General features: G+C 35.6%; 1 protein-coding gene across 2 annotated transcripts; it reads left to right on the top strand.

Moving 5' to 3' along the window:
* The first annotated feature begins 6,472 nt into the window (after positions 1-6,472).
* On the top strand, positions 6,473-13,998 carry LOC117630814 (AMP deaminase). Of its 2 annotated transcripts, XM_034363601.1 has the most exons (19): positions 6,478-6,999; positions 7,841-7,998; positions 8,253-8,460; positions 9,037-9,215; positions 9,323-9,374; positions 9,479-9,606; positions 9,719-9,898; positions 10,108-10,175; positions 10,311-10,453; positions 10,634-10,695; positions 10,878-10,991; positions 11,140-11,280; positions 11,585-11,737; positions 12,145-12,198; positions 12,276-12,386; positions 12,481-12,654; positions 12,749-12,829; positions 13,035-13,133; positions 13,442-13,998. In XM_034363601.1, exons 1-19 carry the CDS (start codon positions 6,645-6,647, stop codon positions 13,508-13,510), a joined length of 2,529 nt encoding a protein of 842 aa, XP_034219492.1. In that variant the 5' UTR covers positions 6,478-6,644; the 3' UTR covers positions 13,511-13,998. The 2 variants fall into 2 exon arrangements, with proteins under 2 accessions (XP_034219493.1, XP_034219492.1); XM_034363602.1 differs by lacking the exon at positions 13,442-13,998 and having other exon boundaries at positions 6,473-6,999; positions 13,001-13,116.
* The last annotated feature ends 35 nt before the right edge of the window (positions 13,999-14,033 follow it).

Genomic DNA, 14,033 nt, shown 5'->3' with positions numbered 1-14,033 from the left:
ATAAATGTTTGACGAAGGGGAGAAAAGAGGGCGGATACGGTGTGCTTTGGCAAACGCAGTTTAAGCTGCGCTTGATTACGTGGCGACGTGAGGTTGGTGGTTAGACTTTAGTACCTTACTGGCTTTTGTTGGGACGAGGTTGATTAATAAATCCTCGGACATCGTACAAATGATGCGGTCTGTCGCGTCAAAGTGATCGAAGTTAAAGGAAATTTCTTTTATTTTTGGTGGAATTTTAGATGAGTAATTTCATAATTAATTCACCTGGTTCATAGTTGCCATATCAAGCTCAGTAGCCAAGGGAAGCTTTGAATTCCAGTATGTTTCATGCTTTGTATTAAAGTTAAATCTTGTAATTAACTTACAATGATTGTTGACATACCTAGCATAGAGAAAGACAATTAAAAGTTACATTTTTGAAAGTGGGGGAGATACTTGCAGATGTAAGAAAACATTTTATTGAAAAAAGAAGGGGGATAGAGAATTATGTATAGGAGAGAAGGAATGCCTACATTTAAGTGTACTAATCTACATATGTGGGTTAAGTCAGTTAATCAGGACAGTCAATTCGTCATTTTGCACTCAAGTTTTAGTTCCCATCATTATAGATTAGATTAATTTTGAGTGATTTTGACTATCGCTTAGAAAAAGGAAGAAATATAATATTTGAGGTAAATGACCCATGAAGGATCAGTTTGTTAGCTATGGGCCATAAAGAGTAAGCGCTTACTAACTCCAGCCCACGCACATGTTACGCCCAAAAAAGGCCGGCATGGATGTCTTTCTTTAGAACAGTCGAAAAAAGTGGTCAGGGAATTGTGACCCAAAAAGTTGCTCGCAGTCCACTAACTTTTTGGGATTTGGCATCTTTATTGAAAAGGATTTTTGGATTCTACGTTAACAATGAATCAAGAAAAAGGACAGATGGATACAGAATGATTACATTATTGTACAAGTAATGCTTGTCTACATTGACCCCAAAAAAAGAAAAAAAATGCTTGTCTACTGTTGGGGATTCTTACAGAGATTTCTCCTACTAGGTCAAGTAATAATCCTAGTGGTTCTCTTGTTCATATAATTTTTAGCTCTCAAAACCTTTTGGCTCTAGTAGTCCCAAGGAGGCAAAATCATGAGTGGACATGCACAAATTTATTCTATATGATGAAATAAGAATACGAATAATGGTTGTCACTCTTACGTGAATCAATTAACTTAAATGGTTTTATTAACTAATTCTTGGTTTAATGATACTTCTCTTTTCAATGTTGAAAGATGTCCTAAGTTCGAATCTTTATTCACAAAAGACAAAGAATCTCATTAAACGCATACACACTAATTATAGGAATATCACTCAACACAAACCAATATGCCATTTCCTCTAACTAATAGAGCAAGTGTATATGGAGGTATTTACCCCTACACTAAAGAGGCCAAATATAAAACAAACAAATATTCGTATCAAAGGGCTTTTCAAAATTTTGTCACACTGGTATTATTTAGGGCATAATTCTTGTCCCCATAGCATACGACTCACCTCAAAAGAATAATCCGGTCCTTATGCTACCATCTCTCTATCCCAATCTCAGTTATTGGGTCATAAAAATTCAAAGTCCCCTGTGAATAAGACTTCACCGACGAGTCCAAAAAGATACCTTTCTAATTTAGAAAACTTGGCAGCATAGAGGAAGATGCTTGATCCTCAGTCCAAAATCCACTTATCAATCGTCCTCCTCCTGAAATTCTCTCCCATTCCCCTATATATTCTTTAACAATCTCCCTATGTGCTTCAAGGGAATGTGATTCCAATTCCACCCAACACACAGGACCTCCTGCCTAATTATAATAATCTGATACCAGTTTGGAATATCACAAGCCAGAGCCCCAAAAAGAGGAATATTATGGGAATTTTCCCAACTAAAAGGACCTTATGCTAACACTATTTGCCAACAAACAAACCCACCAATCCTTTGCGTAATCATTCATGCTCGCCGTTGTTTCATGGAATCAAACCAGCATAAGATGCAATGACATAATATCTTACTGCATATACGTCTAAATTATTTTTTGGTTACGGGCATCGAACTCTCAGTTTACCATAATCTTAATTCATTTCTGATAATAAAAAGCAAAGAATCATGTAACCCAATAAAAAAACAGAGATCATTCCACAAGTTGTTATGTTTCTCTTTTTCGGCTAGATGCTTTTTTGGTTTTTGTGTGGTCTGAGGCTATATCCTTGGTATTTAGTATTTTGTTACCATCAACATTCAACACTGTTTAGTCTGTGCCCTGCCCACTAGGGCACTAAGCGAAAAAGAGTGAAAATTATTTAAATTTAAAGGTATGTGTCCTTCAACATCAGTACGCGATAAATATAAAAGATACTGGTGACTCAAAAACAACAGCGAAAGTTATTTCTTTAATTAATTTCCAATCACTTTTACACTAGCTAGCTCAAATTATTCTTAACGTATCCATTAGATCTATACTTATATATGCTTTTCACCTTTGTAAATGGTACTTTTATGGTTAAACAACATCAAAAGGTTTAGGAAATTCCAAACCTACTTTCAAGGTGGAAGACACATCCGTCAATGCTACAATAATAAGCAAGACATTGCAAATTTTGAGGACTGATAACAATTCGAACTCGTATTCAATACAAACACTTGAAAATACCAAACTCGTTGATTCCTCAAAAATTCATCTTTATCCATTAAGTGACACGTTCATCATCGTTTGTATTTATTACGTAAAATAGAAAAATAAACTAACAAGTTGTTTGATTGGTCATAATTTTCAAGTTCCATAGTGATAACAATATAGTATCAAGTACCAGCAGTTATAATTTCTACCTTACCCAATGACGTGTCAACCAGATGTGTCGTCGAGTCACTGAGATCTTGTTTCCTTCAACTGATCTTGGAACAAAAAAGAAAGGTATCGACCCCTTTTGTCATTTGTCACACCAACTTATGCAAAATTGTGGTCCATGCGTTAACGGTTAGTTAGTAATTACCATGTACTGCATAAGTGATGGGCTTTTTTTTTTTTTGTTTGGGTCGAAATTGATGGGATAGGGAAGGTCACAGGTATGTCAAACTGTCAACAAGCGATGTTTTGTCGCGACAAGCCTTGATGGCATGCACTAGCCCTTTAGCCAAATTAAAGGTACACGATCATATTTCTACCCCTTTACATAAAAATATAATAATGGTTGGGTCATGGTGATCCATTCATTAGTACCTTTAGCTCATTAAGTGGTGTAGCACTATTTAATAGTCATATGTAACTATTTAAGAGTAATATGTAACTATTTAATGATTCATATGTATCATTTAATGAGTCATAATGACTCAATAAGTATGATATTCCCACTCAAATTTATTCATAACACCTATTTAAGTGTAACCTTTTTACATAAGGTAAATTTAATCAATTCTATGTCAATCTCTGAGCACGTGATTGTAGTATACGTTTTTGTAAAGGAAAACCCTCCCACAATATACCAACACGTCCTCTTTAAACGTTTTAATTGAAGTTTTACAAACCTATCGTTCTTTTTCATCAACTAAAACTCAAGCAATATGAGTATTGCACGATTGTGAAACCAACAACATTAGCATTTCTTGCAGTTAACCTTTCCTATAACTTGCCATATGTGCATAAATTTTTTGGAAATTAAGCCTAGATGTTATTGTATTTAGGTAAAATTAACGTGATTGTAACCAAACAACTGTTAAAAAATATATTGATGTTAACATTTTTTGAAGTTATACATTATTTTTGTACTTGACACGTGTGCATCAACGATTGTGAAATCATCCATTGACAATACATTTCTTTTAGTTAGATGTAGTCTCTTAACTAGTTGCCATGGAAAAATATGTTAAGCCACAACTAGAACTAATTATGCTGATTAATTGCGTTTAAGGTTTGCCATATATATATATATATGGGGCGGATCCATGAAACTATATTTTTGACACAAGTTTTGACACAATTTTTGGGCCATTAGATTACTCCACTTTTAATGGTTGAGATTAAATATTACATGGCAAGTAGTTTTAATTTTTTTAAATAGACAATCATTAATTTTATTATCTCTCATAAAAATAAAAGGAAAATTTTCTCTCTCCAACCTTTTTGCTGGAAGACATAATCTCTCATGCCTCTTTAATCTCAAATATTTATTAGAATATAATAAATAAAGAATCTCACCAAAAACTAAATACCCAAACCCCACATTCGCATGCCCCTCTCTCTCTCTCTCTCTCTCTCTCTCTCTCTCTCTTATCAGAAAAATGAACTTTCATAAAAGTCACCCGTGGGCAAAAACCCAAAACCAACAACCAAACATACATAGGACCACAGGGGAGCAGAGTACAACCAGGGTGTTGAGGTCATTTGAAGAAACACTCATTTTGGACAGCCCAGCAAAGACAATTCATAAACTGTAATTCCATATGTCAATGCACCAGGTAATCCATCAATTTCTAGAACCAACCCCAAAGAGGGAGGAGGTTGAAGCAAGTTGGTGTGGCATCAAATTTTCTCCTTGTATTCTGTCCCTATTAATCGGGAAAAAAAAAAGTAATAGTCACAATTTTCATATATGAGAAGATTAAAATTCCTAAATCAAACCCTCAAAAAGATTGGAGAGATAAAAATTTCCTTTTATTTTTATGAGAGAGAATAAAATTAATGATTGTCTATTTAAAAAAATTAAAACTACTTATCATGTAATATTTAATCTCAACCATTGAAAGTGGAGTAATCTAATGGTCCAAAAATTGTGTCAAAACTTGTGTCAAAAACGTAGTGCCACGGATTCGCCCCCATATATATATATAATTTGCTTTGTGTCAAAAGCTTAATGGTTTTGCAAGAAAGTGCGACTTGGATGAACATATGAATACATGACCGATGATGATTTCTTATTATTTTCTATTTCCTTCGATTTGCTGAATTTGCTTTGCTTTCAACAAGATTGAGAGAATGACTCATCGCTCCAAGATGGTCCATTAAAGGTTAGTTATTCCAGATAACTATTGCCGTGCACCATTTGTGAAGGTGGGGTGTTTCTTTCTACTACCAAACAGAAAAGGATTAAGCATTATGGTCGAAATTAACAAAATATATTATATAGAAGAATATATAAGCTTTTAGTATTGTATCAAATTCAATTACACATTAGAAAAAGAAAAAGAAAACTAATTAGAAGTGCACTATTCAAATGTTCTACAAGGGTTGTTGAAACATTTAATTTGATCGGCAATTACAATCTCGTTAATTATTATAACTCCTATTATTAACACTCTAAAATATTCATCATGCACTTCTTCTAATTGAAAAAAGAAAAAATGATGCAAAACGATTATCTTCCACTAATTCAGTCCATCATGGTTTCATTAATACACAATAGAAAATATTGTGAAAAGGGACACTTATGATATCAAATTAAAGAATAATCAAGCGTTTATACATGTTGTACTTGTATCTTCCTATATTGTTGTGCAGTTTTTCGTTGTTTCCGTTATTGCTAAGATTTGCACTAGAAAAATAATGAAAATAGTTAGGGTTTTAAATAAAAAATAGGAAAATTATTAATAGTGAGAAGAAAATATCTTTAAGAGATTAACTGCTAGCTATCTCTATGCCTCGTAATATTGAATATAGAAGCTTTATTTTCGTATACGAAATTCCATATATTTATTCATTTTCTATTTGGTCTATTTTTCAATTTTCATTTTCCGTATTCAAGATGGAAACTAGAAACCAAAGAAATATTAAGTTTTCGTATTTTGACATCAAACTCCTAAGACATTTTAGTTGTGTACGTGTGAGAAATCTCTATTATTTGTAGTTTAGACTATCGCTTGTATTTAATAAATAAAAAAAACCTAGTATTTTGACTAAAAAAGTAGTTAATAATTCTATATTGTTTTTAGCGGGTTTCTCACGCAACAATTAATTTGCTTAAAATGGAACACATAGGATAGGATTTAAGGCTCAAGCTTTTTGTTTTTTTTGGGTAAAAAAGGCTTAAGCTTTTGCTTCCTCCTTTAACATGTGCCCAGAAATCCCTTAGCATATGTGGCATGTGCGTGGATAATGAAAGTGACTCAAGTATCCACACCGCTGTGTACACGAAATGCTCCTCTTCCTATCCAAACCCACATTGGTTGGACCCATGGCCCACACCTCCATATCAGGTAATTAATTATTTAATTAATAAATCCAAAAATAACACATAAAACAAAACAAATAATTACCAAAATAATTATTAAAATTTAATCTGCAAAAGCGGCGATAAAAAGCAGCCAGCACTCACTTATCATTTTCGTAATTTTTAATTTTTAATTTTAATTTTGTTACTAGACTATCACCGCAGAGAAAATTAATAAATAATAAAAATAGAGAAAAACAGAGAGAATATGTCGTCTCAGTCTCTCAGCTCTTCGCTCGTTCTCCCTATAAATATTGAAGCAGGTCGCGCTTGTCCCGAATAAAAACAGGGAGCACTATATCTGTAGACTCTCTGCCGAGCTCTTCAGTAGGGTTTTGTTTCTCTCTCTAACTGAAATCGGAACCACCATTTTTCTAACGTTGATAGTATTCTGAGAATACGGAACGCGCGAGAAATGGAGTCGTATGCTATACATTTGGCCATGGCGGCTCTGGTTGGAGCTTCGCTGGTGGCTGTGTCGGCCTACTATATGCACCGCAAAACCCTAAATCAGCTTCTTGAGTTTGCGAAGACGGTAGAGAGGGAGAGAGAGGACAACTCCGATGGCGGTGACTCACCGCAGCACATGAAAAAGCGTAGAAGCCACGCGCGTCGCAAGGGCAGCGGCTATTACCGGCGGAGCTCGGCGTCGTTGCCGGACGTGACGGCGATCTCAGGCGGGATTGACGGTGACGATCATAGGCGCAACGGCTTGCTTCCGGTTGATGGTATTCCTGCCGGGTTGCCGAGGCTGCACACGCTTCCGGAAGGTATGGCTCGGCTGGATTTGTCACCAGAATAATCAATTTTCGCTTTAATTTCATAATTTTGATTTGATACATATAGTCGTGCCGCGTGGTTTTTGGATTGGCTTCGTCATTTGGACATATGGTTTTCTTTAGGATTATCAATGCCTCAATAGCTCCTTCTAAACTACAGTGTATTGCTATTCTATAATATAAGTCTGCACTAATTGAAATACTCATAGATATTGCCTTATATGGCATCTCTGTATGATGAGAAGCAGTAAGCATGACACTCATTTACTTTCATTTATTTTTTAGCCTAACCAAAGAGTAAACCAAAATGGAATTAGAACTTGTTGAAAGTAAGGTATGCTGTATTCATAGAGTTTTTGTGGCTACTTTGATTCCTAAAATTACTCAAATGGGCATGAAAACAGTAACAAACAAATGGAACAAATAAGATACTCCGTGGGAGCTCATCTGTAAATGTCGAACAAGGAAAAGATACTAAAATATACAGGACACAAATTGGATGCGATAAGTTTTCTATGTTGTCATGTTATCCACGTGCAAACTGGCAAATGGATTTTCCATTTCCTCTTGACACCTTAAGTGGGCTGGAACATGGTGGCAAAGAGTGAAATTAAGGCAAGTAATGATGAAAGATTTTCTTTCACAATGTATATTTTCTTTGTGCTTGATGTTGTTATTAGGCTTGGATATAATATGAATTGTGCAAATGCGCAGTGTTTCACGAAGTTTCCTTTTTACCCTATCTGTCATTACCAAATTTTGGATATCAAAGCACCAGTGTGATAGATGCCAGTTTCCTTTGCTGTTAAAGTACAGACTTCTTCTTTTTCAGGGAAATCTACTGAGCTTGCGAGTTCAGCTAAGAGAACTGGTAATCTTATACGACCAACTTCTCCTAAATCTCCAGTTGCAAGTGCCAGTGCCTTTGAGAGTGTAGAAGGATCAGATGATGAAGATAATATGACTGACAATGCTAAACTAGGCACTGTGGTGAGTTTATTCAGCACCTGTGCAGCATGTGTGTGTCAGAGTGAGAGAGAGAGAGGGAGGTGCAAACCTCCATAATCTCACTTTCTTTAAAGTAACATGATGTTCTTGCACATTGTCCTTGGCCTCACATTATTATTGCATATTCCAGTGAATGTGTGCACCTGAATTTTATTCTTCAGGGAAACTGAGTTTGTTTCGTTATTCTTGAAAAATTCTTACGGATATCTGGAATTGGATTTGGACATCTCTTTCAGGGGCCAGATGGTAAAATCCTTTTTGAGAATTTACCGAACCATGTTAATGCCAATGGAGAGCAAATTCCTATAGCTCCTTCAAGTATGATTCGGTCCCATAGTGTATCTGGTGATCTGCATGGCGTTCAGCCTGATCCAATTGCAGCTGATATTTTAAGGAAAGAGCCAGAACAAGAGACTTTTGCTAAACTTAAAATTACTCCTACTGGTATGAGCTCTTTCTCTTCACCCAGAAGTACACTTCTGTGGTTGTTTCCTTTTTATTTATGATTTATTATATATTACAATTTCATGCATATTTTAAGAAGATGTGTTATTTGAAGGGTTTTGTATGGACTTGCTGTATATCATTGAACATTACTTGTTGCTGCCAACTAAAAAGATACTAATACAAATTGTAACAAATAAGAAGTTCTAGGAAACATTAAGAACAAGGAGCACATTTTCAACTCTTGGGGAACATTGACAAAAAACTGCATAACCTGAGTGGGTAATATTAAAGATAGCAGTGATTTTAACAAGATAATTGATTCCATTAAACTTTTGATATCAGGTCAAAGAAGCATGTATATTCTGTATGTGCAAATATTCATGGTGGAAGCCTAAACAATGTCCCTTTACTAACTTCCCCTGTTCACCATATTCTTGCTTCTTATTATTTGGTTTTGACGAGTTACTGATTGTGTTTCAACTAGTTTAAGTACGTGATGTTAAATTGTAATTTTGAAACTGGAGAGTGGGAATGACATCTACTTGGTTCTGTTTTCATCTATAACTTTTCCAGAAGTGCCATCTACCGATGAAGTGGAGGTCTATGTGGTTCTTCAAGAATGCCTTGAATTGCGAAAAAGATATGTATTCAGCGAGACAGTTGCTCCATGGGAGAAAGAAATTATATCTGACCCCAGTACCCCAAAGCCTAACCCAGCACCATTTTTTTATACTTCTGAGGGGAAGTCTGATGTGAGTTTGTACTTTTCAAATTAGTATTCTAACCTCTAAGCTCTAACTCAGAAAAATAGTAATTTTTTTTGGGGGTCCAATTAACACACTTCTCCTTTGTTCTGCAGCATTATTTTGAAATGCAAGATGGGGTTGTTCATGTGTATCCTAATAAAGATTGTAAGAGGCTGTTGCTGTGTATCTTTCTTGTTTGTCATAGTTGAGGACATTTGTTCCTCTGTAGAGATCTTAATGCACATTTACCCCCTCCCCCTCTTTTGCAGCAAGAGAAGAGCTTTTTCCTGTTGCCGATGCAACAACCTTCTTCACTGACCTACATCACATACTTCGAGTTATAGCAGCAGGGAATATCAGAACTTTATGCCATCATCGACTGAATCTTCTGGAACAAGTAAACAGACCTTTGTTGATAATTATTAGTCATTGAGATGCTTGTCGATGCTCTTTTCTACGTGGGAGCAGTAATAGTTCTTTGACAATGTGTTTATTTGTATGTCATTCAGAAATTCAATCTTCATTTAATGCTTAATGCGGATAGGGAATTTCTGGCTCAGAAAAGTGCTCCACATCGTGACTTTTATAATGTCAGAAAAGTTGATACACATGTTCATCATTCGGCATGCATGAACCAGAAACATCTTTTGAGGTTTATAAAATCAAAGTTGAGGAAAGAGCCTGATGAGGTAATTTAAAAGTTTTATGCTGATATTTTGTTAAGTGGTTCTCTCTTCCCTTTATTTCTATCAACTGTGCATAATCATTCCAAACTTGATAGTTTCCTAAGGGGCTATGCAAATAGTCACTTAACTGTTGAAAAGAGGTTTATTATAATAATAGTTATGACTTTTGCATGATATTCACTTATTCTCGAGTTCTGTGTACTTCTATTCAGGTTGTGATATTTCGAGATGGAACCTATTTGACCTTGAAAGAGGTTTTTGAGAGTTTGGATTTGACTGGGTATTTTATTCTGCCATTTTTTATTTTTAAAAAAATATACATATTCGAATATCTTATTGTTATCAATTCTTGTTCATGTATTAAAAATATTTATTTTAAGCAGCAGGAAATAATCTCTCACATTTGTTTCAACAGGTACGACCTAAATGTTGACCTTTTGGATGTTCATGCAGACAAGAGCACATTTCATCGTTTTGATAAGTTTAATCTCAAGTACAACCCCTGTGGTCAAAGTAGGCTTCGTGAGATTTTCCTTAAGCAGGATAATCTTATTCAAGGTATTGTCTTTTGTTTGCTCAATTATTAAAAGTTACTGCGTTATAGTGAAGAACTAGACTCTTAAGCCATGGCTTTGAGATGTCGTTTCTATCCATTTTAAAGAATTTATCACGACGCTTAATTTTTTAGTCAGCGATCAATATATAAATTGTGGTCTTAGATAATCTCTTCTTGAATAGGTCGTTTCCTTGCTGAGCTGACCAAGCAAGTGTTTTCTGATCTGTCTGCCAGTAAATATCAGGTGCTTCCTTGCTCCTGTTTGCAGATAGGTTTTTATCCATGATCTGGTCTCTGTTTGTCTTCTTAATCACTTTCTGAGCTATCCTTGCCTTGTCATGTGTGAATGTTCATTGCGTGTCTTTGTTGTGTTTCTGCATGTTTAGATAGATCAGCCTCACCTGATGCTCCATTTTTCTGCTGCAGATGGCTGAGTACAGAATATCAATATATGGTAGGAAGCAAAGTGAGTGGGACCAAATGGCTAGTTGGATAGTGAACAATGAATTATACAGTGAGAATGTTGTTTGGTTGATTCAGGTAAAAAAAAAAAGAATTGTTCTTCTCTGTAACGTTTATAAGATTAGTGGAATTGTATGGTACTATTCCACAAGCACTTGTATTAGATAAAAATCTTGAATGTTACTCATGTGTTGGTTTTTACTTGTAATTTTCTTACTCCTTTCAGTTGCCACGGTTGTACAATATATACAAGGAAATGGGAATAGTAACATCATTTCAGAACATTCTTGACAATATCTTTATTCCACTATTTGAGGTTACCATAGATCCAGATTCTCATCCACAACTGCATGTTTTCCTGAAACAGGTTTGTCACCTTGTCTGCAAAATCTTCAATATTTTTTTCATTTATGTAGGTTAATTAGGTTAGTTTACATGTTTAGAATCTCAAAAGGGCCCTAAAAAATTCTTCTCTTATACTTTTTCCCTATATGTTATAAACGTTGGTCTGATTAATATGTAAGTCAAGCTACCATCACTGGGTTTACATTTAAGTATTCTCCTCATTGAAGAAGAGAATTTCGGGAAATCAGGCTACTGTTTTGCATATATGTCTAGGTTTGAAGAAGTTCTTGCTTTGATGCTTAACTTAAACATGCTTGAATTTCCAGGTTGTGGGGTTAGATTTGGTGGATGACGAAAGCAAACCTGAAAGACGCCCCACAAAACACATGCCAACACCAGCACAATGGACCAATGTATTCAATCCTGCATTTTCATACTACGTGTACTACTGTTATGCTAATCTCTACACATTAAACAAGGTATGCTGTCAAAAACAATTTTACACTTTCCTATGTTCTGTATCTATTCCCCATACTATCTGAAGAACAGCTTTGTGATTAGGGTAGTATAACTTCTATCGTATCCCTCTTGTCCCTTGTGATTGTTTACGCATTTTCGTTGTTTATAATCATGAAAGTCAAATGGGTTTAGTTCTTTTACTTTTTTCATTGTTGTAAGTCTCATTTGCAGTGGTTGCAATACCAGGGCCTAGATCTCATAAAAATACTAGAATCTTTACAAGTTTAAGAAATAGTAAAATTATTCCAATTATTTAAAAGTTTGGTGTTCGCTTTTAATTTTCTGTAGTTCTCCTAATTGCGTACTTAATATCTGTTTATGCCATATATTGTCATCAAATGCTGAGCTGTTGGATTTTTATTTATAGCTTCGTGAATCAAAAGGCATGACAACAATCAAATTTCGTCCGCATTCTGGGGAGGTATATATATTAAAGATTTATTCTCTCTTTGAACACATGTATTGCATCATGTGAAGTCATTGCTCAATAATTTTCAGGCTGGTGACATTGACCACCTTGCTGCAACCTTTCTTACCGCAAATAATATTGCACATGGAATCAATTTGAGAAAATCTCCCGTGCTTCAATATCTGTATTATTTAGCCCAGGTTAGGAGAAAGGATTCTTATTTATAGGATAAATGACTTTGCCTTGTGCAATTTCTGATTCTCTACAAGCGCTTGCGCTTGTTTATCTTATCAGATTGGCTTGGCTATGTCACCCCTGAGCAACAATTCTCTGTTTTTGGACTACCATCGGAACCCTTTTCCTATGTTTTTCTTACGAGGTCTTAATGTTTCTCTTTCTACTGATGATCCTCTCCAAATCCACTTAACAAAAGAACCTTTGGTGGAAGAATATAGTATAGCTGCTTCTGTGAGCTCTCTCTCTCTCTCTCTCTCTCTCCCTCTCTCTCTCTCTAGGTAGCGGTATGTAAAGGCCCAGTTACTGAGAAGTTCTCCCTTTACAGGTATGGAAATTGAGTTCATGTGACCTATGTGAAATTGCCCGTAATTCTGTCTACCAATCTGGTTTTTCACACGCACTTAAGGTACGTTACTATGTTATTGCATTACATAAGCTAGTCACTGCATCTAGCTACATACCAGATTTGAATGTGCAATTGATTTCCCACACATGCACTTGGTTTGTAATGTTATGACTCATTATTCTTGATGAGCTTATTTCTCTGAAATAACGTATGAGTAGTTTTGGTTGATAGTGTTGAACTTGAGTCTTCAAATTTTCTGGTTCAGTCACACTGGATTGGCAGAGAGTACTATAAGAGAGGGCCAGATGGAAATGACATCCACAAAACAAACGTGCCTCATATCCGGGTGGAATTTCGTGAAACGGTGGGGAACTTTTTCTATTCTCTCTGTGATTTCTTCCATGCATGGCTTGTTTAGGCTTCATCTCTCTCTCTCTCTCTCTCTCTCTCTCTCTCTCTCTCTCTCTCTCTCTCCCACAGACACACACACCACCACGCTACAATTGAATACCTCATTTTATATCATCTTATTATTATGCATATAATCCCTAACATAGGGGTGCAACTGCCAATGAGTATCTAGTAGCTTTCAATTTCTTTGGCTGTTGTAAATGAACAACCCTTGGAGAATACTGAAAGAACTAACTAAGAAATATGCCAAACTGCTTGCAGATCTGGAGAGAAGAGATGCAACAGGTTTATCTTGGAAAGGCCATGATCCCTAAAGAAGTTGAGAGGTGATGTCGAAAGGCATGCGCAACTTTAAGCCATACTTGAAGAGTAATCTGATAAGATGTACGACTGGCTAGCGATTCTTGTTTAAAGGATATGCCATACATTCCAGGGAAGTGCCAGAAGCCATATGCAAGCATGAGGCAATGGTTGGGGGGTCTAAGAATGAGGTGGACATGTACATGCCCAAAGTCGATATTAAGAAGTGCGTCACTTCAGATTCAGCTAGAGTTAGTTGGAGTCGAGAAATACAGACAAGAAAGAGGAAATGCCACTCGATCCTTAGTCAAATAAGAGTGGTTTTTGTACTACTGAAGTTAATTACTAGGGTTTAATAATTAACTTCGCTGTAACATGAATATTGAATATTGTATTGTCGCAGTTAGTTTTATGTCAGAGATATCACAATATGATGCTCATTCAAGACTCCTATAAACAATCATTCCTCCTCTCTCTCTCTCTCTGAAAAATACAACAAAAAGGAAATTTGAAATTCAGACAAGTTTCCCAAAAATTCTCTCTCTCTCTCTCT

Source organism: Prunus dulcis, chromosome 6 (assembly GCF_902201215.1).
Source record: "Prunus dulcis chromosome 6, ALMONDv2, whole genome shotgun sequence".
NCBI classification, from domain to species: domain Eukaryota; kingdom Viridiplantae; phylum Streptophyta; class Magnoliopsida; order Rosales; family Rosaceae; genus Prunus; species Prunus dulcis.
Note: the sequence above shows the minus strand (reverse complement) of the source record. Positions and strands in the feature narration are given on the sequence as shown.

What these genes read in the sequence shown, in the direction of transcription:
- LOC117630814 (XM_034363601.1), top strand. Translation starts at nt 6,645, where the DNA reads ATGGAGTCGTATGCTATACATTTGGCCATGGCGGCTCTGGTTGGAGCT. An exon ending in CTTCTGAGGGGAAGTCTGAT is followed by an intron (nt 9,216 to 9,322) that starts GTGAGTTTGTAC and finishes TTTGTTCTGCAG; the next exon opens with CATTATTTTGAAATGCAAGA. An exon ending in TGTCTGCCAGTAAATATCAG is followed by an intron (nt 10,696 to 10,877) that starts GTGCTTCCTTGC and finishes TTTCTGCTGCAG; the next exon opens with ATGGCTGAGTACAGAATATC.